Source organism: Populus trichocarpa, chromosome 14 (genome assembly GCF_000002775.5).
Source record: "Populus trichocarpa isolate Nisqually-1 chromosome 14, P.trichocarpa_v4.1, whole genome shotgun sequence".
NCBI lineage: Eukaryota > Viridiplantae > Streptophyta > Magnoliopsida > Malpighiales > Salicaceae > Populus > Populus trichocarpa.
In genome coordinates this window covers 14,816,613-14,843,210 of record NC_037298.2, presented here as the reverse complement: position 1 = coordinate 14,843,210, position 26,598 = coordinate 14,816,613, and the positions used below count along the sequence as shown (strand labels likewise).

The 26,598-nt window shown below is 35.8% G+C and overlaps 3 protein-coding genes across 6 annotated transcripts in view; 2 read left to right on the top strand and 1 right to left on the bottom strand.

The window, feature by feature from the left end:
• Positions 1 to 26,064, bottom strand: part of LOC127904312 (uncharacterized) — a 40,371-nt gene extending 14,307 nt beyond the window's left edge. Inside the window, exon 1 of one of the 2 annotated variants that reach the window (XM_052447253.1) lies at positions 23,902 to 26,064. In XM_052447253.1, coding sequence (XP_052303213.1) covers positions 25,069 to 25,977 — 909 coding nt within the window. In that variant the 5' untranslated portion in view covers positions 25,978 to 26,064 and the 3' untranslated portion in view covers positions 23,902 to 25,068. The remainder of the gene's footprint in view (positions 1 to 23,901) is intronic. The other variant, XM_052447254.1, reaches the window with a different exon arrangement.
• On the top strand, positions 208 to 17,566 carry LOC18105402 (glucan endo-1,3-beta-glucosidase 7). 3 transcript variants are annotated; one of them, XM_052447251.1, is made up of 4 exons: positions 208 to 319; positions 15,534 to 16,198; positions 16,272 to 16,613; positions 17,172 to 17,566. In XM_052447251.1, exons 1-4 carry the CDS (start codon positions 223 to 225, stop codon positions 17,451 to 17,453), a joined length of 1,386 nt encoding a protein of 461 aa, XP_052303211.1. In that variant the 5' UTR covers positions 208 to 222; the 3' UTR covers positions 17,454 to 17,566. The 3 variants fall into 3 exon arrangements, with proteins under 3 accessions (XP_052303211.1, XP_052303212.1, XP_024440702.2); XM_052447252.1 differs by having other exon boundaries at positions 16,290 to 16,613; positions 17,172 to 17,556; XM_024584934.2 differs by lacking the exon at positions 208 to 319 and adding an exon at positions 15,196 to 15,359 and having other exon boundaries at positions 16,290 to 16,613; positions 17,172 to 17,556.
• Positions 520 to 2,017, top strand: LOC127904313 (glucan endo-1,3-beta-glucosidase 7-like). The gene is made up of 3 exons (XM_052447255.1): positions 520 to 1,156; positions 1,248 to 1,565; positions 1,763 to 2,017. The coding sequence occupies exons 1-3, from the start codon at positions 791 to 793 to the stop codon at positions 1,964 to 1,966; spliced, it is 888 nt and encodes a 295-aa protein (XP_052303215.1). The 5' UTR covers positions 520 to 790; the 3' UTR covers positions 1,967 to 2,017.
• Positions 26,065 to 26,598: the final 534 nt, after the last annotated feature.

Here is a 26,598-nt window from a genome sequence, read left to right as displayed (position 1 = left end):
CTTTTAGATCCGACCTTACAACAAGATTCAGTGCTTTTATGTTTTATATTTTTATAATATTTTAAAAGGTAAACCCCCAGGCCACCAAACTAATATATTCTAATTGGTTTCTAGAGTTTCACCACCCATTTTCTATAATAAGAATATATCCGAAGTCATCTTTACGCTTCTGCCCTCGACTTGTAGCATATTCCATATTTAATGCCACTCTAGTTTCAAAAAATGCAGAATAGAAACCGCTCCTCCTTAGCCATGGTGGTGCTTCCTTATACTGTTGCATTCCTACTCCTTTCCTTCTTACAGACTGTAAAAATCTCAAGTAAGTTTGCGTCTCTTTCTATTTTAATTACCTCCTTCCATTTCTAAAGGATTTATCTTAACTGAGCTGTCTTCATTTCAGTCTAAGAAAACAAAAAATGTTGGTGTTCTGTTTTGTCGTTTAAAAATTGATGTTTGATCATCTGCTTTAAATTTTGCTGCTTTCTGTGCAGACTCGCAATTATTCATCGGTATAAACTATGGCCAAGTTGCCGACAACCTTCCACCACCATCATCCACCGCAAAGCTTCTTCAATCCACTTCAATCCAAAAGGTCTGATTAAATGGATCGGACCCCGCCATAATCAAAGCCTTAGCCAACACCGGAATTGGAATTGTTATCGGCACTGCAAATGGTGACATTCCAGGACTAGCCTCTGATCCCAATTTTGCCAAGAGCTGGATCAACACAAACGTGCTTCCCTTCTATCCAGCTAGCAATATCATCCTCATCACTGTTGGCAACGGGGTCATGACTTCCAATGACCAGAATCTCATGAACAAGCTCTTACCAGCAATGCAAAATGTACAGAATGCTCTAAATGATGCATCGCTCGGGGGTAAAATTAAGGTCTCCACAGTTCATACGATGGGAGTGCTTAAGCAGTCTGAGCCACCTTCTTCTGGAAGCTTTGATCCAAGTTATGGGGATCTGATGAAGGCCTTGTTGGAGTTTAGTCGTGCGAATGGTTCGCCTTTCGCAATCAATCCCTACCCTTACTTTGCCTACAGATGCGATACAAGGCCTGAGACTCTCGCTTTTTGCCTTTTCCAGCCGAATGCAGGACGAATGTATGGAAACACTAAGATCAAGTACATGAACATGTTCGATGCTCAGGTGAGAGTAAATCAAATTGCAAGTGCGAAAATTTTGTATCAATAGATGATCTAATAAAAATGCTACTGACAAGTGGTTTAATCAATTGCAGGTGGATGCAGTTTATTCTGCACTGAATTCTATGGGATTTAAGAATGTTGAGATTGTGGTGGCTGAGACTGGATGGCCATTTAAAGGAGATGACAACGACGTAGGGCCAAGCATTGAGAATGCCAAGGCTTACAATGGCAATTTGATTGCACACCTTCGATCGATGGTGGGCACCTCATGCAGAAAATCAGTGGATACATACCTCTTTGCTCTTTATGACGAAGACTTGAAACCTGGACCTGGTTCTGAGCGATCATTTGGACTTTTCAAGACTGATCTCACCATGGTTTATGATTTTGGATTTTCTACAAGTAGCCAGGTAAGAACAAAATCGATGTCTCTATTATCTTTATTAGTAATGATAAAAAAAAAAATGTACAAAGAAATATTCAATTTTTTAATATACATCATTATCAATAATATTTGAAATATATAGAATCATCATTTTTAGACAAATAAATTCAAAATATTCTTGCAAATTGCACCTGCAAAAACCCATTTAATTTATTGTAACAGATCCAGTCACCAGTAGCAGCACCACAAGGAGCCACCACAAGCAATAGCTCGTGCTCGTGCTCGTGCTCATGCAATTGCACAAACACCATCAGCATCATCAGCAGCAACAAAATAAATTTAGTTAGAATTTTTAATTTAGATTTGTTGTATGAGTTTATGGGACTTTTTTTTATTTACCTTTTCTTTTATGACTTGCAAACTTAGAGTTAGAAGTTGTAAAAAGACAATGAAGATGGGTTAGGGTTTTTCTCTCTTTATTTTATATGTTTCTTTATTGATTTTATTGTTTAAGAGTAAATTGAAAAAATAATTAGAAAATTAGTTCAGTGAATATTTGCTGGTTGAGTATTATTATTAATTTTTAAAAAAAACAATTTAGCCAAAGAAAAAAGAAAGGAAAAGTTAAGTTTATGAGCAAGCTCCATTTACACTTTTACATGGTGCGCTCAGTTCCCAATCCAATAAAATGACGAAAGGTGTTGTTGTATTTGGCATTGTGACTTCTTTATATATATATTGATTAACGTGGGTGTTCGGACCAACTTGTACGCACCTCGACTAATCCCACGGGCCCTGAAGTTAACGACCATGTATGTCTCCAGTGGCCATCATATTAGCAACCACAGGGCTCGAACCTGAGACCGCAGGGGGAATAAACCTCTTAGTCCCAAGCTCTTACCACTGGGCCACCTATTAGATGGTTACTTCTTTATATATTTTATATATGGACGAACCGGTTCATTTGGTAGAAATTTGATCCTTTTCAGTATCAGAAATCCCAATTCTGGTAGTTTCGTTGGTGGACTTGTGAATATTTTTGCATGATGATATAAAATATATATAGCCTTGTTACGTAAAGGAATTGTCTTCATTAACAAAAGGTTAATATAAAGATAAAAAAAGGAAATGAAACCATAAAACACCTGTGTCTTCATTAACAAAAGGTGTGCAATCTCATCCCCAATTCACATAATATGAAGTTTCAATTGATTCTAAGGTGGTTTGCTTATGGTTCATTAAGAATAGTGTTTATGCGGTAGAATTGAACCTCAAATTAAAACATCCAGCAAACTATATCAAAATAAGTCCAAATTTTACATATGTTGCGATCTCACCACCAATAGACAGAATTTGAAGTTGCAATTGATTTTGAGGTGATTTGATTATAGTTCACTAAAAGTTGTGTTTCTACGACAAAATTGAACCTCGAATTAAAACCTCAAGCAAACTATATCAAAATAAACCCAAATTTTACATATGTTGCGATCTCACCACCATTAGACAGAATATGAAGTTGCAATTGATTCTGAGTTGATTTGCATATAGTTCATTAAAAGTTATGTTTCTATGACAAAATTGAACCTCGAAATAAAACCTTAAGAAAAAAATATTAGAATAAGCCCAAATTTGACATATGATGTAATTTCAGCCCCAATAGATTGATTATGAAGTTTCAATTGATTCTGAGGTGATTTGCTTATAGTTCACCAAGAGTTGTGTTTCTACGGTAAAAATTGAATGATCCTTTAAATTTCAACTAATCCCTCTCTCTGTCTTTCTTTTTTTCTTTTTAATATACTGATATGATTAGAGATAGTAACAAGATGAAATATAACCTTTATTTTGTTTTTGTTTTGTTTTTTTGCTTAGATGACGCAGACACAAAGAACCAGAAGATGGACGCAAACACTAAAAAAACAAAAATAACATAAGGATATGACCTTGTTTCAGAGCCTAGCTCTGATACCAACTGATGCGAACCTCATGATCACGCAACCCACAATCAAGATTAAGATCTGATCCTGGAAAGCCGAAATAGGTCTGATAGGAGTGTGACACAATGACAACCTGCCCTAAGGCACCAACACTATTGGAATGAGTAGAATGACGCCACAAAGCCAGTTAATCTTCGATAAGTCAGATTCAGTTCGTTCAAGAACTGAAGAATACAAGAATCACTCTCACATGTTAAAACTAAAAAATTCAGAAGTAATAATCATCAAAGCTCTGAAATTTAGGTTACATTTGTTTAAGAGTTCTTAAAAGTAACCCTAATAGATCTACCCTTGTGGGCTGAACTGACCCACATACAAAACTAACCCAAAAACCTTAAACTGAAAAGCCCACAACCTAATCCAAACAAGCCTTGGATCCAAGCTCAAAACAAAGTTTTAATTAAGCCCAAACATGAAAGAAAATAATAAAAAATAACTAATTTGTCATTAAATACCACAATCCCTTTTTTTCCTTGTGTAGCTAGGATGAATAAGGAATCTTTATAAGAAAAGGATTATGAAACATTAATGAATCTTTGCCACACTTGGAGATTATATTGCAGCTCATTAAAGATCCTTGTAGAACTAGAAAATTCCCAAAACAAGCTGCCATATCCTTGTAGGAAAAGAATCCTTGCCAAATAGGAAGTCCACAAGTTAAAATGAAGTAAATAACAAAATTCATACAGCTTTTCTGGACCCATATTGAAAAGCCTTCCCAAACTATGATTGATCTGGAAGTTTAATCCAAGGTACGACAACATGTCAAGAGACTCCACATAAAGTTTCAGCCCGATCCAACGGTCGGATTGAGAATTATAATTGTTGCCGTAAAACTGGACAGTTGTGCATTTTACATCAGAATCCGAATCTAATTGTTTTTTTGTTGCCCGGATTGTATCATTTACTCTTTATTTTTTTAGGTGTTTACACCATATTTTACATATACATACGAGAGCGGATGATCGCCATCGACACTGCACGAGCACGTGCAATAGAATGGCGACTCCGCTGGGGACCCTATGGACTAAACTTTATTTATGTCTGATTTTTGTGTTGTTGTTGGGTTTGTATGTTTGTTTTTTAAAATATTCAATTTCCTTTTATTATTTACGCTTGGATTCTTGGACGTATCATTCACACATTGTATAGAATAGATTCATGCATCATTCACTTTTTTGTGTGAGAGTTTACACTGAAAAACTTTAGGTTGAGTGGGGCACTAACAACTTACCTTACGACTTTTAGTCACGGTTTAAGTTTGTGTAAACCCTAACTGTTCACTGAGTGCTTAGAATAGTAATGATTGGTCTACATGCCATCCCGTTACCTACTGAGCCCCCACATTGCCTTCACAAGGGTGATCACTAGGACAACAAGAGACCCTTTTGAGACTAGGTAGAAAGCCTACCCATCATATAATATCCCCAAAACCTGTCTTTAGAGTATAAGCTCCCTAAATAGCCATCCATATCCAATAAGAATGTACAAAAATTTACATCCATTCATTGTAAATAACATACATACATGCACCAGGTAGAAATATAGGTCCCTAAAGAATCTACAACACTCGACTCCGAGCAAGAAACATGGAAGATGAAGAGTGTGCTCATCGTGACGCCTATTTTCAAGAAGAGTTGGAATCTCTGAAGACAAGTATGGTTCGCCTCACTAGCTTACTCGAGCAAACAGTGGGAAATACCTTTGGTGAAGGTCCTTCTAACTGACCTGTCACCTCCAATCAGACTCCGACAACAGCTTAGCTCGAAGAAAGAATGATAAACATGGTCAAGATCCTTAACACAATCCAATATTTGTGTAGTCATCAATACTTGCACAAGCCCTGACAGTCATGGACGTATTTGCCAACGAAAGTCATTTGATAGCATCGATCAAGATAAAATGGCAGTGCTGGAGGCTAGAATCAGAGTTGTCGCATATCCCTATGCGGCGTCGATGGCGATTTTCGTTCATTCGTTCGATTGTTGGAGTCGCCACCTAGTATTTGATTCAGGTTACTAGGAAACTCGGATATACTGGCCTTTGTTAGAGATTCAAGGGTAAGGGACTAGTTGTGACTAGGGAAGGTATTAGCACCCCTAGTGCACCCTACATGAGGTAAGCTGCTTTGCAATTTGATGTGATTTAGAAGTTTTGACAATTTGTCTTGTCAATGGCCTATTAAAAAAAGTTCTCCTCGGTAAGGAGATTCTTATCTTATTAGACAAAGAAAATATAACAATTCTAACGTCAATAAAACACAAACAAACTCTTTTTTTCTTTTAACATCAGGAATACATCTTACATATAAGATCATTATCCTTGATCGTGTGCAAATCAAAACGTTAAATTTTTTTTCTTGTATTTTTTATTTTATAATTCTAAAACATACATAAAAAAAATACAAACACACATATATCCCTTTTCATTATGTTTTTCTCCCACACCCATAGTTACATGTTGCAAAATAATAAAAATCAAACAACACATTATCCAATTCAAAAATTACAAAATAAACCCCAAAAATCAGTAACTGCCGAGAAATCTTCTAGAACTGCCGGAATAGTGGTTGCGCTTCTTCTCCACGCACCGCCACCGCTGGCGGTGCATGCCTGAGGGCAGAACCTTGAAAACGGGTGGATCTGGTTTGGCTTTTTCTCCTCTTCTCTTCCTCGCCGGTGGTGAGAACCACTATCACGTGCAACAAGAAACACAAGCAGTCTTTTTTAAGTTTTTTTTTAGATTTGTTTAAAGCCTTCTATTCTCTTTCCTCCCGATTCATTTTTCCTTCTGCCTATGGCAGATCTAGCTGTTGGGTAGCTACGGGGTTGACTTTGTTACTGTCGTCCGTGGCCGCTGAAGCTGCTGTGGAGATGGTAGTGGCTGCCCGGTCAGCGAGTTCAGTTGGAAATGGGGCTGCTTCCGTGGGTGCCGCTGTGTGTAGGCTGCTACTGGAGGATGAAGATGGGAAAATCTGGTTCGGCTTGTGATTAGTACTTAAAAGTGTTTTTTCATTAAGGCTTTATATCATTATATTGCACTAAAGTATCATTAAATTTCTTAACTAAAGCATGTTTTATAATAACAAGTCTGATAATATAAGATATCTTTAATTTATGGTAATTGCTTATTTTGAATGTAGGTATATCTCATAATTCAAAGGATTGATTGATGTGATTAACTATTGAAATTGAGAAGACAAAGAAAGGGCTAATAGAAGAGATGCTGGTTCAATTCAAACTGGAACACCATTCGGTTATTGGGTTATAACTAGAGTTGTGGACCTTGGATTTAGGTCTGGTTTATATGTATGGAAAGCTAAGACATAGGCCTAAAACTTTCACGGGGAGTCCAAGATTTAAAAGTGCCATTTTCGAGTTCAAATGGTAGTAACAACGAAGAAGTTGGAATCTGTCCTGCAACCCAGACACTGTTCGGTTTTCAGCTCATATCTCGAGTTCTAGAAGTCCAAATGAGCTCTAGTTTTTTAGTTGAAAAGCTGAGACAATTGCCCACAACTTTCATGAAGACAATGTGCTCAAATTCTGATGTTAGCAATGACGTTTTGGCCAGCCAACAATATCAATAACCAGCCAACAATGTCAAAAACCAACCACCAAGTCAATGGTTGGCCACCAACTAAATAGTTAGTCAACCAATCAATAGTTCTGAATTTTAGTCTATAAAAGGAGGCATTTGTCATGTATTTAGTCATCTTGGTTTTTAGATCAAGATCATGTTCTTGCTTTCTTTCTTTATATTTTTGTAATGCTTAAGTTTTGCTATTATTAATCTCTTGTTTATGCTTTTCATCATAACTATGTTCTTATCTAGTTTATTTATGTTCTTCTTCTTAATTATGTTTAGCTAAGTTAATTATGTCAAGGTGAAAAGGTTTCTCTAATGGTGTTAGAATATGTATAATATAAACTCAACATGGACTTCAATGTTTATATCCAAGAAAGTTTGCTAGTAACATGTCTTATCTTTTTATCTTACTAATTATTAATACCTTTCTTGTTAAATGACTATCTAGATTTATGTTGTATAACACTTGGTACATCAAATGCTCGATCATTCATAGTCTTCGGCCGACATCGTTGTTGTAATAGGAACTTGATTTGTTGTTAACATAAGTTAGCTCATGAATACGTGACAATATTTAAAAGTATTGGTGTTACTTAAATAAGATAATTAATATGATCGTGTTAATATTTTATAATGAGCCATTAACGATAAATCATTCGATTGGAACCTCCTTTGTGTGTGGTTTCCAGTTGAGTAATAAAAAGAGTTTATTATACTTATTTGAAATACCATTAGTGAATCCTCTAACCTTGACAATTGTTTTTATCATTGTTTAGTCTTCACATCTCAAAGTCCTCTTTAAATCATCATCATCATCATCATCATCATCATTATTATTTATAATTTATATAGTTGACCTCCATGTGGTTCGACCCTGGTCTTGCCAGATTATTTATTACTTTGACACTCCTGCACTTGGAAGAAGACATTAATCTTTTGGTCTTGTCAAGTTTTTGGCGCCGTTGCCGGGGTGGTAAGTTATTTTATAAATTATATATTTTCTTTTATTTTCCTTTCTTTTCACTTTTATTTGTTTCTCTAATTTTTGTTTCTTCTTCTTCTTTTTCTTTTTTTCTTTCTTTCTTTCTTTCTGCACTTGCATGAGAGTTTGGACACATACATTAAGTGGTAGACTTTCTAGGAAATCCTCATCTTTTTCAGAAAACATGGCTAACGAAGATAACCAGTCAATTCATAATGAGAATAATCGTGTTAGAACACTTAAAGAATACATGAATCCAACAAGAACAAGTGCACGATCATGTATAATTTTTCCTCCTGATGCATCTCATTTTAATTTTAAGCCAGACATTATTCAACTTTTACCTACTTTTCATGGCTTAGAATTAGAAAATCCATACTTGCATTTAAGAGAATTTGAAGAAGTTTGTAACACCTATAATGACTTAAATTGTAGCATAAACACCATTAGATTAAAGCTTTTTCCTTTTTCATTAAAAGATAAAGATAAAACATGGCTACAAAATCTTAGGTCAGGATCCATTCGTACTTGGGATGAAATGCAACAACAATTTTTAAAGAAGTTTTTTCCGTCTCATAGAACAAACTCTTTCAAAAGACAAATCACCACATTCACTCAAAAACCAGGAGAAAACATTTAACAAGTGTTGGGATAGGTATAAAGATTTGCTTAATACATGTCTTCATCATGGTTTTGAAATATGGAGATTGGTTTCACAATTTTAAGAAATGTTAACACTTAGAGAGATATGGGGATGCTCCTTCGACCCATCCGGATTTCGATCTGAATTTGTGGATGGAGGAAGGATCGCCTGGTGGACTCGATAAAAATCGGGTGTACGGGCTCTCCAACACTACGGCTGAGAACTTGCGGGCGGCCCGTAGTGTCTCAATCGTTGAGAGCTCCCAATCAGTATCGAGCACCCAAACTGAGGAAATCATGGCCTTGAAACAACACACGACTCATTTCACTGAAAAATACAAGAAACTATCGGCGAATTATGAACAACTCCGTCAAATGGTCATGAACATGACATCACAAATTGGTGATACATGTGCGCCCCCTTTTTGGCCGTATGGTCCTAGGAACAACCAGCCTCCTCCTCCTCCTCCTTCTTCTCCAGCTCCGCCATTGTTCTAGTTTAATATTTTTTTGGAAACACATTCAATTTGTTGTGAATTTTATTTAACTTTTTTTTTTTGATGTTTAATAAAAATTTATTTGCATAATTGGTTTTTTTACTATTAATTTATATAATTTTATAGTATTTATTCTAAATAATTTTTTTGAAAACAAATTAAAAAACCCCACTGACGAATGTACAGACGGAATGTCTCCATTTGCATTTTACAGAAAGTAAAAAATATTCACTAAAAATGCCCCAATCACCGACGTCTTCATAGACAAATAACGTCCGTCGACATTTTACTAAGAGTTGAAAAATATTTACTGGAAATGCCACAATCACCGACGTCTTCACAGATGGATAGAGTCCGTCGGCATTTTACTGAGAGTTGAAAAAATTTTACTGGATATGCCATTATCACCGACGAAATATTTTCATCGGTATATTTCTAGCGGGAAAATTTTTTTGGCGTGCATTTTCCGTCTGTAAAACCATCGATAATATTTTTTTTCCTGACAGACTTAGCGATGGAATGTGGGATTATCGACGAAAGACATGCTGACAGACACTTTCCGTCGGTGATTTAGTCGGTAAAAAATTTACCAACAAAGTCTGAATCTCACACCGATGGATTCGGTCTGTCGATAAAACTGTGAAATCTGGTAGTGTATATAGCCTTGTTGCAGGTGTCTTCATTAACAAAAGGAAGTCCTTCACAAAACCCAAAACTTTTACTGCTTAGTCCACCATATGTGGCAGGGCATGATAGCCTAGCACCAGGTGTCTGCAGTCTGGGGTTTGTAGCCCCACTATGCCCCACTAAAATTTGCATTGACTGTTTTTTCCAAAACCATTTCTTTAATGTCAAATGCATCCAAATAAAAAGACAACCCCACCCTCTCCCTACAGTCTTTGCACCTCTCTGTGGCAAGGACAATTATGTTATTACACTACTCCAATCCACAGTGTCATGAATCTTGATGAACAAGACTTTTGTTAACACTATTTCAATTCATAGTACAATGAGTCTTCATGAACAGGACTTTCCTCACATGATTTAGCTTTATGTATAATAATCTCTGAGGCCTGCCTTTTGGTTATGTGGAAAACAAGAAGGAAAGGCAGAGAATTCAAATCGATCCAAGTCCTTGGAAAGTTATGGTGCGACGACAAACACTTCAAAGCTAGCTTGTTAACGTATAGTTCCTCCAGCCTTAACAACTAACACTAAGCATTGTCACAGCCAATGCATCTGCTTATAAATTCTTTGAGACAAGTTCTCCTTCCAAGTTTCAAATATTCACTGTAGAAATAAACATGCACAATTTTCCTTTATCCGAACCTGCTAATACGTGGGCACAACGTTGAAATAAGCCGCGACCTCTAGGTTTAGAAACGTGTGCTACAACACAATTATGAATCAAATAAATATATTGAACAATGAAGTACCAAAAGAAATCCAAATTGGAGGTCATTTTCATCCATCGATAACAACCACCAACTCAGCATGGGACATCCTAATAAATTGGCACAACCACATACTAGAAAACGGGTGGGAGAGAACTTTCCTTGTCTTTTATTGATGCCAATGCTTGAACCACGGTACAAGAGCATAAGAAATAGATTAAAGAGACATTAATTACATTGAGTTCACTGAAAAGACAAGACATTATAAAAATTAATAATAATAAAATTAACGTTTAACTATCATAATTGATTTTTTTGAGTTGATGATCTCTTATATTTATATATTTTTGGTAGTTAAAGGTCCAAACTTGATCCAAGGCCGAGTTGATGAGATAAAGTTTAAATTTATAGCATAAAGACATAATTAAAAGAAAAAAGACCAAACCACGGTACAAGAGCATAAGAGATAAATTTTCACTGAAAAGACAAGACATTATAAAAATTAATAATAATAAAATTGACGTTTAACTATCATAATTATTAAATTCAATCTAACTTGGAATGTTACTATGCAACCTTAGTTGAAACTATAAAAGCAGAGAATAAAAAAAAAACATTATTCTAGATAAAAATAATAGATTTAAATTGACCCAATGAATCATGAATTGACTTAACCAATTAATAATTCAAACTCTAAGTCAGGTTAGGTTGGATCTCGAATCAATTTTAACAACTAAGTTAAGAACTATATAATAATCTCCATTATTTTTTTCTTATAATTTTGAAGATGTATTGTTATTTTACAAAGTGTGTGTTTGAGAGTGCGGCATGATAAGTTTTTTTTTATGAAACTCACATAAAGAAATAGGAAAAAGTATGGAAAACTTGCTTTTAATGATGATGTTTTGTGCATATTATAAAAACAAAAAACTATGAAAACTCACACAAATATAGGAAAGTGCAAAGTTAACCTAAGCTCAAATCAATTTTCAGAAGTTTACATAGCAATTTGATCTATGGATTTCACACCAATAACCCTTTGTGTGTCTCGGAAAAGAGGAAACCTTCTCGTCTTCTCCGTTTCACTTGTAGGATTGAAGGGTGGAGAATGCTTTTCAGTTTTCAATACTTCTTTTCAACATGAACTTGGCCCCTAACGATCTACATACAAGATTTCAACGTTATCTATGTTTGTGCCTACGGAGAAGCTTTGAAACTTGGAAGGAGAACTTGTCTTCAAAGAATTTATAAGCAGATGCAATGGTTGTGACAATGCTTAGTGTTAGTTGTTAAGGCTGGAGGAACTATACGTTAACAAGCTAGCTTTGAAGTGTTTGTAGTCGCACCATAACTTTCCAAGGACTTGGATCGATTTGAGTTCTCTGCCTTTCCCTCTTGTTTAATTTCCACATAACCAAAAGGCAGGTCAATGGTCCTAAGAAAAACAAAAACATGAAATAAATGGTTGAAAAAAAAAAACATGAAAACATAGTTATCTATTAGATTCGAATATATAGGATTAACCAAGGCAATAAAAAAAATTTAATGAACAGAATAATTAATCAGTTCGGTTTGACTAAATTAATATGCGATAAAAGGCAAAAGTAATTCTAGAAAAGCCATGCTAATTTTTTTATGATTGGTCTTTTTTCTTTTAAATATGTTTTTATGCTATAAATTTAAACTTTATCTCATCAACTTTGCCTTGGATCAAGTTTGGACAATTAATTGCTTGTTAACGTATAGTTCCTCCAGCCTTGACAACTAAAAAGGCACTATTGAAATTTGTCGGGATTTCTGAGGAGAGGCATAGTGTAAAGCGCCCTAGTAAAACACCTTTACAGAATTTTATATATATATATATATATATATATATATATATATATATATATATATTAAAGATTAGAATTTAACAGGGTATTAATTGACAATCGAATTTAATTATGTAATTATTCGTATAAAATTGTGTAGATGCGTAAAATGAAATCAACAACTCTTCGCTCACATAGGGTCGCAGCTAGTTTTTCTAGCAGCAAGGACGACATGTCCATAGGTGCCAATCAAGAAGAGGCACCTACGCCATCTACCAATGCTGCTTCCAGTGCGGCATCACATAACAGAGGCGATGTGCCTTCACAGCGGAATCAATTCACCCGCAAATACAAGGCACAGTGGAAGGACGACCTTTCAATGTAAGTTACTTTCGGTTTTAGTTTTGTTTTTAATTATAACATAATTTATGAGCAATTAATCAATATTTCATTCATTTAATTTATTTTCAGGTTCACAAACATTAAGGTTGCCCAAGTAATATCATCGTTGTTTAAATCGTCGATGGAGATTCCAGTATTTCAATGGAGTTAGGTATCCAGACATCCTGAATGGATATCGAATATCGATGCGTGGTTTAAAAAATTTGAGGTTGGTGTTAATTTCTAATTTCCAGCTTATGTTTAATAAATTATTAATATAATTGTAATCAATTATTATTTTTATTTTAACATAAATTACTTATACACAACACAAATTACAGTGGGACATCGCCCATGAAAATGTTGTTCGTAGGGTGTGGGAAAATCACGCGGCAACTAGGTAACATCGAAAACAATATGATATATTTTTTTAAAAAAAATTTATGTTTTAAAATCTAATTTGTGACTATGGGAGTAGGTTGCGTGATTTTTGGTATGAAGCATAAAAAAAGGCAAAAAAAAACATGAGAGATAGAGGCTTCCAAGGCTGGAACGACGTGATAGTTTGGAAGGATTTCAAACCGCTACACATCCCAGAAGATATTTGGCCGCAATATATTGAGCACGTGACGTCGGAGCGGTTCACACGACGCTCACAGTCCGGTGCTGGCAATCAGAACCGGCAAATTCATGGTTCCCTGACAACGCACACCGACGGCTCCGTTCCGTTTACTGCACATGCGAAACAGATGGTAAGATTAATTTAAATGAAATATATTGTGTAAATAATTTGTTGATACTTGATTAATTTTTTTTCTTACAGGCTACGTCTCTTGGACGTGAGCCAAGCCCAATGGAGCTGTTTGTAGAGACGCACATGCGGAGTCAAGACCGCCAAAAGGGGGTGCAACAGTTCGTTGACAACCGCGCTCAACACTTTATGGTATGTTCGTTCAACCATTTTATTTCGTAAGTTATTATTTTTATTGAATTGAATATGATTTCTTTTTTCATTTCCAGGAGACCTATAATAGCCGGTTGAGGGAGAGATCGATATGGGGACGATCCTTCGACCTATCCGGATTTCCATCTGAATTTGTGGATGGAGGTAAAATCCGTCGGTATATTTCCAGCTAGATTTTTTTTTGGCGCGCATTTTTTGTTTGTAAAACTATCGGCAATTTTTTTTACCGACAGATATAGCGACGGAATGTGGTATTACCGACGAAAGGGATGTCGACGGACGTTTTTTGTCAGTGAGTCCGTCAGTAAAAAATTTATCGATGGACTATGAATCTCACATCGACGAATTCGATCTGTAGGTAAAACTGCTAAATCTTTTAGTGTTTACAAACAAATTTAAACATATTAGAATACCATTCTTTTTTATTCTTTTTATTTAAGTTCGATAGTCAATTTAAAACTTGATGCATTTTAGAAATACCTTAAATTTAACTCCAATTGTATTACTTAATTATAAATTACATCTCAAATATTTTTATTTTATCATTTTGTCTAAAACTTACACAAATATACCTCACAAATATTTTTATTAATTTTATTTTTAAATATATTAAAATTAGGTCTAGCTGAGCAGCCACAACCAAGAAAATATATTAAGTTGGGTCCTGCTCAGGAAGGACCCAAAATAGCTTTGGGTCCAGCCGCGCGCTAGACCCGTCAAGACCCAAGGCTATGGATCCTGCTTCAGGACCCAAGGTTCTTGGGTCTTAAGTTTCTAAATATAATTATTTTGATTATAAATATAATTATTTTTATTATAATTAAAAGTATTAATATAAAAAATATTATTATTTTTGTTATAAATATTATTATTTTTATTATAATTAAAAGAATTAATATTAAAAATAGTATTATTTGTGTTATAAATATAATTATTTTTATTATAATTAATATTATTAATAAAATAATAAATAGATTTGAAAAATAATTATTATCAATATTGAAAAATAACCATAGATTTGATTTGAAGTGTCAAATTAATAATAATAATTATTATTATTATTATTATCATTATCATTATCATTATCATTAATAAATTTTAAAAAAACTATTATTACTATCAAAGAAAAACCATAATTTTTTTTGAAAGATTAAAAAAAATAAAAATTTTGACAGTCAAGTGAAATATTATTATTAATATTATAAACATTATTGTTAGGTTTGGCATTGCAGTTATACTCAATGCTCTCGAGTCTAATGTTGCAGCCAGATCAAATATTTTTACATCTTATATTTTTATAATATTTTAAAAGATGAACCCACGGGCCACCAAATTAGTATATCTTAATAAATTTCTACTTGAAGTTTCACCATATTCTATAATAAGAATATATCCGAAGTCATCTTTACGCTTCTCCCTCGACTTGTAGCATATTCTATATTTAATGCCCACTCCAGTTTCAAAAAATGCAGAATAGAAACCGCTCCTCCTGAGCCATGGTGGTGCTTCCTTATACTGTTGCTTTCCTACTCCTTTCCTTCTTACAGACTGTAAAAATCACTAGTAAGTTTGCGTCTCTTTCTATTTTAATTACCTCCTTCCATTTCTAAAGAATTTACCTTAACTGAGCTGTCTTCATTTCAGTCTATGAAAACAAAAAATATGTTGGTGTTCTGTTTTGTCGTTTAAAAATTGATGTTTGATCATCTGCTTTAAATTTTGCTGCTTTTTGTGCAGACTCGCAATCATTCATCGGTATAAACTATGGCCAAGTTGCGGACAACCTTCCACCACCATCATCCACCGCAAAGCTTCTTCAATCCACTTCAATCCAAAAGGTCCGATTAAATGGATCGGACACCGCCATAATCAAAGCCTTAGCCAAAACCGGAATTGGAATTGTTATCGGCACTGCAAATGGTGACATTCCAGGACTAGCCTCTGATCCCAATTTTGCCAAGAGCTGGATCAACACAAACGTGCTTCCCTTCTATCCAGCTAGCAATATCATCCTCATCACTGTTGGCAACGGGGTCATGACTTCCAATGACCAGAATCTCATGAACAGGCTCTTACCAGCAATGCAAAATGTACAGAATGCTCTAAATGATGCATCGCTCGGGGGTAAAATTAAGGTCTCCACAGTTCATTCGATGGGAGTGCTTAAGCAGTCTGAGCCACCTTCTTCTGGAAGCTTTGATCCAAGTTATGGGGATCTGATGAAGGCCTTGTTGGAGTTTAGTCGTGCGAATGGTTCGCCTTTCGCAATCAATCCCTACCCTTACTTTGCCTACAGAAGCGATACAAGGCCTGAGACTCTCGCTTTTTGCCTTTTCCAGCCGAATGTAGGACGAATGGATGGAAACACTAAGATCAAGTACATGAACATGTTCGATGCTCAGGTGAGAGTAAATCAAATTGCAAGTGCGAAAATTTTGTATCAATAGATGATCTAACAAAAATGCTACTGACAAGTGGTTTAATCAATTGCAGGTGGATGCAGTTTATTCTGCACTGAATTCTATGGGATTTAAGAATGTTGAGATTGTGGTGGCTGAGACTGGATGGCCATTTAAAGGAGATGACAACGATGTAGGGCCAAGCATTGAGAATGCCAAGGCTTACAATGGCAATTTGATTGCACACCTTCGATCGATGGTGGGCACTCCACTCATGCCAGGAAAATCAGTGGATACATACCTCTTTGCTCTTTATGACGAAGACTTGAAACCTGGACCTGGTTCTGAGCGATCATTTGGACTTTTCAAGACTGATCTCACCATGGTTTATGATTTTGGACTCTCTACAAGTAGCCAGGTAAGAACAAAATTTACGTGCATTTCATTGGTATTTCGAGTTTTCAACAGCCAAGTGTTCTGCTATTCCTGAGCTTTCCTTTGATTTGGCATTTAAATTTCTGTGTTTGGATGGGAAGATGGGTTTTAAAACATCACTTAAATTTACTACGCATTTTGTTTGAACAGTTCCTTTTCAAGAAAGAAAAAGGCCAAATTTTACTAATAAAAAGCTCCTTGAACTTAACTTCTGAACAAAAAAGATTCTGATTTTCTATCCTAAACATTATGATTTTTGGAATAGGCTTGTTCTGTTAGGAAATTAACAAAAAAAGAAAAACCATTACCAGCAATATTTCTATTAATAATTTTTGGAATAGGCCCATAACATCTTTTTAATCGCTCTCTATGTTTCTATTAATAATTACAAAAAAAATGTAGAAAGAAATATTCAATTTTTTAATCTAACATCTTTATCAACAATATTTGAAATACAGGAATCATCATTTTTACGCAAATAAATCCAAAATATTATTGCATATTGCACCTCCAAAACCCATTTAATTTATTGAAACGTCAGACCCAGTCACTAGCAAAAGCAGCACAACCATCACCATCACCAGCACCCGCAGTCACCGCCACCAACACCATTACCAGCAACAACGGCAGCAACACGAGCACGAGCACGGGCACGGGCACGGGCACGGGCACGAGCACGAGCTCGAGCACGAATAACATTAGCATCAGTAGCGGCAGCGGCAGCAACAAAGTATATTTAATTAGGATTTTCAATTTAGGTTTCTTGTATGGGTTTATGAGACTTTCTTTGATTTGCCTTTTCTTTTATAACTTGCAAACTTAGAATCAAAAGTTGTAAAGGGACGATGAAGATAGGTTAGGGTTTTTTTCTCTATTTTATAAGTTACTCTGTCGATTCTATTATTTAGGAATAAATAGAAAAAATAATTGAAAAATCAGTTCAAAAAATAATTGCTGGTTGAGTATTATTATTAATTTTTTTTAAAAAAATAATTTAGCTGAAGAGAAAAGAAAGGAAAAGTTAAGTTTATGAAGTAGCTCCATTAACACTTTTAGCACATGCGCTCAGTTCCTAATCTAATGGGACGAGGAAAGGTGTTATCCTATTCAACATCGTGAAATCTTTATATATTTTATATCTGGACCTACTGGCTCATTTGGTAGAAATTTGATCCTTATGAGTATCAGAAACCTCAATTTTGGTAGATTTCGTTGGTGGAATTGTGAATATTTTTACAGTTCTTATCCATGCCTTCCCTGTTGCCACTGTTTCTTTCGGTTCATCTCCGTCGTAACAGTAGTTTATAAAGTTTAATTAACTTGATCTATTATGCTTTAAGACTCCGACTAAACCAAAAACTCCATAGCCAAACAAACAAAGCAACATGGCTAATCTGGATTTTGCTTGTGGACGAGGGATTGACCGTGATCCGATCCAACCAGGTGGGGCTTGCTTTGAACCGAACACAATAGCATCTCTTATGCCATCAATCTCTTCTATCAAACTTCTGATAAAAATCCAGAACTTTTACTGTTTAAATAATAAATTTAAACACCAAGAAACATAAACATTTATGAAAAAACATTACAAATCACATTAAGCTCAAACACCAGTAGATCCAACACCCACTACACCATTAAACAGTTTTACCGACGGATTAATTTCGTCAGTGTCAGACACACAATTCATCGAAATTTTTTTTACCAACAGCATCCCTGATGGAATCCGTATGTCGGAATATTGATCGTCGGTAATTCTCATTTCCGTCGCTACTTCTGTCGGGGAAAAAAAACACCAACGGTCTTACAGACGGACAAAGCGCACAAAAAAATAATTCTCCGCTAGAACTTTACCGACGGACTTATTCCATCTGTATTTTCACCGGTAAATCACCGACGACCAGTCCGTCGGTGATTGTGGCATGGGCAGTAAATATTTCAGAACTCTCTATAAAATACCAACGGATACAATACGTCGGTATTGTCAACAGTAAATCACCGACGATGTTATTCCGTCGGTGATTGTGGCATGGGCAGTAAAGTTTTTTCAACTTTCTGTCTAATACTGACGGACCTGTTCCGTCTGTAAGGTCATCGGTATTTATTTAAAATATCTAAAAAACATTATTTAGAATAAATAATTTTTTTAAAAAATATTATATTGATTAATAGTAAAAATAAACTAATTAACCAAATAAAATTGTATTAAACATTAAAAATATAAAAATAATGTTAAATAATATTCATCCAAATATTCATTACAAATTTAATGTGTTTCAAAAACAAAATTAAACTAGAATAACGGCGGAGCTGGAGGAGGAGGAGGAGGAAGAGGTTAGTTGTTCTCGGGACTGTACGGCCAAAAAGAGGATGCACATGTATCATCACTCATCCTTGATCTAATGTCCATGATCATTTGACAGAGTTGTTCATAATCTATCGAGATTCATTTATGTTGTTGTTTCAAAGCCATGAACTCCTCAGACTGGGCGCTCGATACTGATGGAGAGCTCCCAACGATTGAGACATTACGGGCCACCCACAAGTTTTCGGCCGTAGTGTTGGAGAGGCCGTAGACCCGATTTTTATCGAGTCCACCAGACGATCCTACCTCCATCCACAAATCCGGATCAAATTCTGGATGGGTCAAAGGATCGTCCCCATATCTCTCCCTCAACCGTCTATTATAGGTCTCCTGAAAATTTTAAACAAAAATCATCATATTCAATTCAAGAAAATAATAACTTACGAAATAAAATGATTGAACGAACATACCACGAAGTGTTGAGCACGGTTGTTCACGAACTGTTGCACCCCCTTTTGGCGGTCTTCACTCTGCACGTGCGTCTCGATAAACAACTCCATTGGGCTCGGCTCACGTCCAAGAGACGTAGCCTATTTGAAAAAAATGTTGCAAGTTAAATATATTTATAAGCAACAACAAATTAATTAACGATATATTTCATTTAAATTAATCTTACCATCCGCTTCGCATGTGCAAGTAGCGGAACGAAGCCACTAGTGTGCGTGGTCACCAAACCATGAATTTGTCAGTTCCGGCTGTCGGCATCGGACAGTGAGCATCGTGCAAACCGCTTAGACGTCATGTACTCAATATATTGCGTCCATATATCCCCCGAGATGAATGGCGGTTTGAATTCCCGCCAAACCGCCACCTCATTCCAGCCTTCTAAATCGTTATCTCTCGCATATCTTTTTACTTTTTTTGTGTGTCGTACCAAAAATCACGCAACCTACTTCCATAGTAACAAATTAGAATTTAGAACAAAAAATTATATAACAAAAAATTATATTATTTTCGATGTTACCTAGTTGCCGCGTGATTCTCCCATACCCTCCTCACAACATTGTTGTTCGCGCTATCCCACTCAAATTTGTGTTGTGTATAAATAATTCATTTTAAATAAAAATAGTACAAGATATAAAATTATAAAAATAATTTATTAAAAGTAAGCTGGAAATTAGAAGTTAACACCTACCTGAAATCATCGAAACCATGCATCGATATTAGTTCTCCACTTAGGATGTCTGGAAACCTGACTCTATTGAAATAATGGAATCTCCATCGACAATTTAAACGCCGATGATATTGTCCGAGCAGCCTTAATGTTTGTGAACCTGAAATAAAATAAAATTAATAAAATATTAATTAGTTCTTCATAAATTATGTTATAAGTACAAAAAAAACTAAAACCTAAACAAACTGACATTGAAAGCTCATCATTCCAATGTGCCTGATACTTGCGGGTGAATTGACCCCGCTGTGAAGGCACACCGCCTCTGCGCTTTGAAACCACGCTAGAAGAGGTAGCATCACAAGTTGGCATAGGTGCCTCTTCTTGGTGAGCAACTAAGGATAAGTCATCCTCGCTACTAGAAGAACTAGCTGCAACCATCTGTTGACGACATTATGTTGATTTCATTATACGCATCTACATAAATTTATATGAGTAATTACATAATTAAATTTGATTATTTAAAAAACATTCGACAGCACCTCTCCTATACTGGAGACTACCCACAGTTTTCAAACCTGTAAATATTGATAATATCCACAAGCCAATTGACTCCATTGCAAAATCTTATATACAACCTAACATCTATAGAAATTTAACATCTATATATTCAATTAAAATTAATGGAAATAATTAAACACATATCATGCAATAATAGAGTAAAATTGAATAAAATAATTCAATTTATTCCTATACATTCAATTACTAATTACAAGGTAAATTCAACAATAACAATTAAAATTCAACAAAGTATTCAATTATTATGGCAATAATAATAACAATATATATTGAACAAATTTAAAAAAAAACTACAGACTTTAGGAATGAAAAATGCTTACCTTAATAATGTGTTTATTTCAAGACTTTGTAATCCCAGCAGCATCATAATCCATGTTACATTGTTTAATGGCCCAAAAAGCTTTGTGTTCAAGCTCCACCGGTAGATGACATGCTTTCCCATAAATCATTCTATAAGGTGACATTCCTATAGGTGATTTATAAGCAGTCCGATAAGCCCAAAGTGCATCTCCAAGACGTATACTCCAATCTCGCCGGTTAGGTTGCACAGTTTTCTCCAAAATGGACTTGATTTCTTGATTTGAAATTTCAGCTTGGCCATTCGTTTGAGTATGATATGATGTGGAAGTTCGATGAGTCACATGATATTTACGTAGCAATGCTTCCATGGAACGATTGCAGAAATGAGTGCCACGATCACTAATGATAACTTTAGGGATTCCAAACCTGTCAAATATGTGAGTCCTGACAAAATCTAAAATAACCTTAGCATCGTTAGTTCGTGTGGCTTTTGCCTCAATCCATTTGGACACATAATCAACAGCAAGAAGAATATAAAGATTGCCAAAAGAAAAAGGAAATGGACCCATAAAGTCAATACCCCAAACATCAAAAATTTCACTTACAAGAATATTCGTTAAAGGCATTTGATTCTTATGAGTGATATTACCTGTTCTTTGGCATTTTTCACATGATTTACAGAAGTGATATGCATCTTTAAAAATAGAAGGCCAATAGAAACCACTTTCAAGTACCTTGTGGGCTGTTCTTTTTGCTCCAAAATGCCCACCGCAAGAATGAGAATGACAAAAAGTGAGAATGGAATGAAATTCATCTTGTGGTACACACCTCCTAACTACTTGATCCGCACAAAATTTCCAAAGGTAAGGATCGTCCCAAAAATAATATTTAGCATCAGCTCGTAACTTATCTTTTTGGGGTTTAGACAAACCTGGAGGGAATTCTTTGGTAACTAAATAGTTTACCAAATCAGCATACCATGGTCTTGTAGAGGAATGCAACATATACAACTGCTCATCGGGGAATGTCTCTCTTATTATTTCGATCTGTATATCCTCGGTCCTCAGTCGACTCAAGTGATCAGCCACATGGTTTTCGGCACCTTTTTTGTCTTTGATCTCAAGATCGAATTCTTGTAAAAGCAAGATCCACCTAATCAGTCTTGGTTTGGACTCCTTCTTCTTCAAAACATACCTGAGAGCTGCATGGTCAGTAAAAACAATGACTTTTGTACCAAGTAGATATAACCTGAATTTTTCAAGAGCAAACACCACTGCAAAAAATTCCTTTTCAGTTGTATGGTAATTGCATTGTGCTCCATCCAACATGCGAGAAGCATAGGCGATAACATGCAAATTCTTCCCAATTCTTTGCCCAAGCACAGCTCCTACCGCATAGTCACTTGCATCACACATTATCTCAAAAGGTTCATCCCAATTTGGTGGTTGGATGATAGGGGCAGATGTGACACGTCTCTTAAGCTCATCATGGGCATCTTTACATGCTTGATCAAACACAAAATCCACTTCTTTGGCTAATAGTCTGCACAAGGGTACTGTAATCTTCGAGAAATCTTTGATAAAGCATCGATAGAAACCTGCATGGCCTAGAAAAGAACGAACTTCCCTCACGCATGAGGGGTAAGGCAATGATGAAATAACATCTATCTTAGCTTTATCAACCTCTAATCCACGTGAAGACACAACATGCCCAAGAACTATTCCTTGTTCTACCATAAAATAACACTTTTCATAGTTCAAGACAAGGTTAGTTTCAATGCACCTTTTCAAGATCAAAGTTAAATTTTCCAGACATTTATCAAAAGAATCACCATACACCATGAAATCATCCATAAAAACCTCGATTGTTCTTTCAACATAGTCAGAAAAAATACTCATCATGCATCTTTGAAAAGTTGTAGGAGCATTACAGAGACCAAAAGGCATTCTCCTATATGCATATGTACCAAATGGACATGTAAATGTAGTCTTTTCTTAATCCTCAGGATTAATAACAATCTGATTGTATCCACTATATCCATCAAGAAAGCAATAAAAAGACTTACCTGTTAGGCGTTCAAGCATTTGATCCGTGAATGGTAATGGGAAATGATCTTCGCGTGTAGAAAGATTGAGCTTTCTATAATCAACACACATTCTCTATTCACTCGAGATGCGAGTAGGAATGAGCTCATCATTTTTGTTTTTCACCAACGTGATTCCAGTCTTTTTGGGCACCACATGGATTGGTGCGACCCATTTACTGTAAGTGATGGGGTAAATGACTCCTGCATCTAACAGTTTTAAAATTTCAGCTTTCACTACCTCCATCATAGGCGGGTTCAACCTCCTTTGCATTTCCCTTGTTGGTTTTGCGTTGTCCTCCAATAGTATGTGATGCATACACATTGAGGGACTAATGCCCTTGATGTCGGCTAAATCCAATGGCCATCTTGTGATCACACAACAACTTCACAAGTTTTTCCTCTTGCATACTTGTCAAACCTTTTGCTATGATAACGGGAAGTGTACTGTTATCGCCAATGAATACATACTTCAAATTATCAGGCAAAGGTTTTAATTCTAACTCGGGGGCCTGTAAAATAGATGGCAAAAGCTTTTTATGTGAGAGTACTAAATCAACAAAGACATTACCATGGGGAACGGTTTGCAAAGCTTGTAAGGCCAATACTGATTCGTGCACATTTTGGGGAACACACATGTGCCTCTCCATCTCTTCTATCTTGGTGAAATCATAGCCATAGCTCAAAGCTATGCTTAATCCGTCTTCACAATCAAAATCACAAACTTGCTACACACACTTATCAATTTGGTTATAGCATGTGATAGAATAAACATTGCTATAAGGATATTTCATTGCATCATGAAAATTGAATTCAATTTTTTCATCTCCTACCTCCATAGACAAGGTATCCTTACCACAATCAATCTTTGTGTTGGCAGTTTTCAACAATGGTCTCCCAAACAATATAGGAGTGCTGGTTGATGAATCACAAGAATCATGTTCCATATCAAGAATATAAAAGTCACATGGAATAACCAAACTATCAATCTTGACTAGGACATCTTCTATCACACCAAGTGGGTAAACAAAACTACGATCCGCAAGTTGTATTACAATACTAGTTTTATTCAAAGGCTCTAGACTAAGAGAATCATAAACATGTTTAGGCATAACACTAATGGATGCACCTAAATCGCATAAAGCTCTTTTAAAACTAGCATTACCAATAACACATGGGATAGTAAACGCACCTGGGTCTTTTTGTTTCAAAGGCAGATTCTCTTGAACAATGGTAGATACAACTTCACCCATACTTATCGTTTCATGACCTTTCAGTTTGAAAGCTCTCTTTGTAGTACACAACTCCTTCAAGAATTTTGCATACTTGGGAATTCACTTGATAGCATCAAGCAAAGGAATGTTCAGTTCCACTTTCTTGAAAACCTCTAAGATCTCTTTTTCTTTGTCTTCTTTCTTTGACCTAGAAGAACTCACAGGAAAGGGTGGAATTGTTTTAAAACTGGAATTCATTAAGTGAGGAGTTACCTTTGGAGTGTTGGTCTTTGTTTCAGTTTGTGGAGGAGGAGGATGTTTCTTCTTTGTATTCAATTCAGTTTCTATCTCTTCTTCTTCCTTCATCTCAATTTGTTTCGAACTTTTCTCTTCAAGTTCTTTCCCACTTCGCAGCATGATCGCACTAACATTCTCTTTTGGATTCAATGCTTGGGAGGGCAATTTTCCATTCATTTGTGCTTCCAATTTCCCCACACTTGAAGCTACTTGCCCCATTTGCTTCTCCAAGTTGTGAATACTTGACCTTGTTTCTTGTTGAAAAGACATGACATTTTATTGCAAGGTCACAGTGTTAGAAGCCAAAGTTTTCATCATCTCACGAAGATCATCATTGGATGATGACCCCATAACATTGGAGTTTGTAAATGGAGGGGGTTGTCTTGCTTGATAATTCTGTTAGGATTGAAATCCATGGGGATGGAACTGTCGGCCTTGATTGCCTTGTTGAGGTGGGTTCCCATAGCGTAAGTTGGGATGATCTCTCAATCAGGGATTGTACATGTTGGAAAAGGGATCATATTTACGCTGGGGCTGTTCGTTGAATGCTTCATCAATTACATGAGCTTGTTCAATGTAATCTTCTTGCATTGTTGGGCACATATCCGAAGCATGTCCTTGTAAGGAGCATATGCTACAAACTTTCATCTGCTGCACATTTCCACAAGCCAAAGAATGCACAAGAGAAGTAAGATCATTAACTTTATTTTCAATGTTAGAAATACTTACCTCATTTACTCGTTTGTTGGAGAAGTCTCCACGCATGCCAAACTGTTTTGAGTTGGCTGCCATGTTTGAGATCAATTGGCGTGTAGCCTCAGGTGTCTTATCCACGAATGCGCCTCCACTTGCAGCATCAATGATACTACGGTCAGTAGGCATCAATCCTTCATAGAAATATTGAATGAGCAGCTGATCGAATATTTGATGATGAGGGCATTGAATGCATAGTTGCTCAAATCTTTCCCAATACTCGGAAAGAGTCTCTCCATGAGATTGTCGAATCCCACATATTTCTTTCCTTATGTTGGCAACTCGAGATGCTGGGAAATACTTCTCAAGGAAAATCTTCTTCATGGCATTCCAAGTTCCAATAGATCCTGGGAGAATAGAGAAAAGCCATGCCTTTGCTGCCCCCTTCAAAGAGAAAGGGAAAGCTTTCAACTTAACCTGTTCTTCATCAACTCCGTTCGGTTTCATGCCAACACAAACCATATGGAACCCCTTGAGATAAGTATGAGGATCTTCTCCTGCAAGACCATTAAATGTTGGTAGCAAATGTATAAAACCAGATTTGAGCTCAAAGTTTACATTATTGTCGATGTTTATGCACAGTGGCTGATTTTCCACATTAGGAGCAGCAAGCTCCTTGAGTGTTTGTTGTCGTGCAATAGCCATGGTGTTGAGGCGAGCTTCCTTTCATAACCTGCGTAAAGTTTTTTCTATTTCGAGATCCAACTGCACTTGAATTTGATTGGTAGAACGGGTTACTGGCATAATTCATCAAGAAAACTCAAAAGAAACCAACCACATAAGAGATCGAAAAAAATGCAAATTGTACGAAAATCCTACAATAGAAAACTAAAACTGCCTAAAAACACTAGAAAACAACGGAATTTAGCCTCGATAGGGTGGGGCTAGTGTTTTATCACTAGTCCTGTTCAGAATGTCGTTTCCTTTTAGGAAATAAAAGGCTGATACCTAATTCCACCAAAAAATCTGTTTTGAACAGTACCGCTACCGTAAGTGAACAATACTGCCGCAAGCAAAAATTCTGTTTCTCTTTTCTTTTCTTTTTTGTATCATGGAAAATAAAAATAACAATACAAGCACAAGAATCAACTAAAATTACCTCCCCGACAACGGCGCTGACACGACCAAAAGATTGATGTCTTCTCCCAAGTGCAGGAGTATCGAAGTAATAAATAACCCGGTAAGACCGGGGTCGAACCACAGAGAGGTTAATTGTATAAATTATAAATAACAATGAAACAACAACAACAATAATAACAATAATAA

Coding starts and splice junctions, on each gene's coding strand:
- LOC18105402 (XM_052447251.1), top strand. CDS start 223: ATGCAGAATAGAAACCGCTCCTCCTTAGCCATGGTGGTGCTTCCTTAT. Junction 320..15,533: donor ACAGACTGTAAAAATCTCAA/GTAAGTTTGCGT, acceptor CTTTTTGTGCAG/ACTCGCAATCATTCATCGGT. Junction 16,614..17,171: donor GACTCTCTACAAGTAGCCAG/GTAAGAACAAAA, acceptor TTGAAACGTCAG/ACCCAGTCACTAGCAAAAGC.
- LOC127904313 (XM_052447255.1), top strand. CDS start 791: ATGACTTCCAATGACCAGAATCTCATGAACAAGCTCTTACCAGCAATG. Junction 1,157..1,247: donor TGAACATGTTCGATGCTCAG/GTGAGAGTAAAT, acceptor AATCAATTGCAG/GTGGATGCAGTTTATTCTGC. Junction 1,566..1,762: donor GATTTTCTACAAGTAGCCAG/GTAAGAACAAAA, acceptor TTATTGTAACAG/ATCCAGTCACCAGTAGCAGC.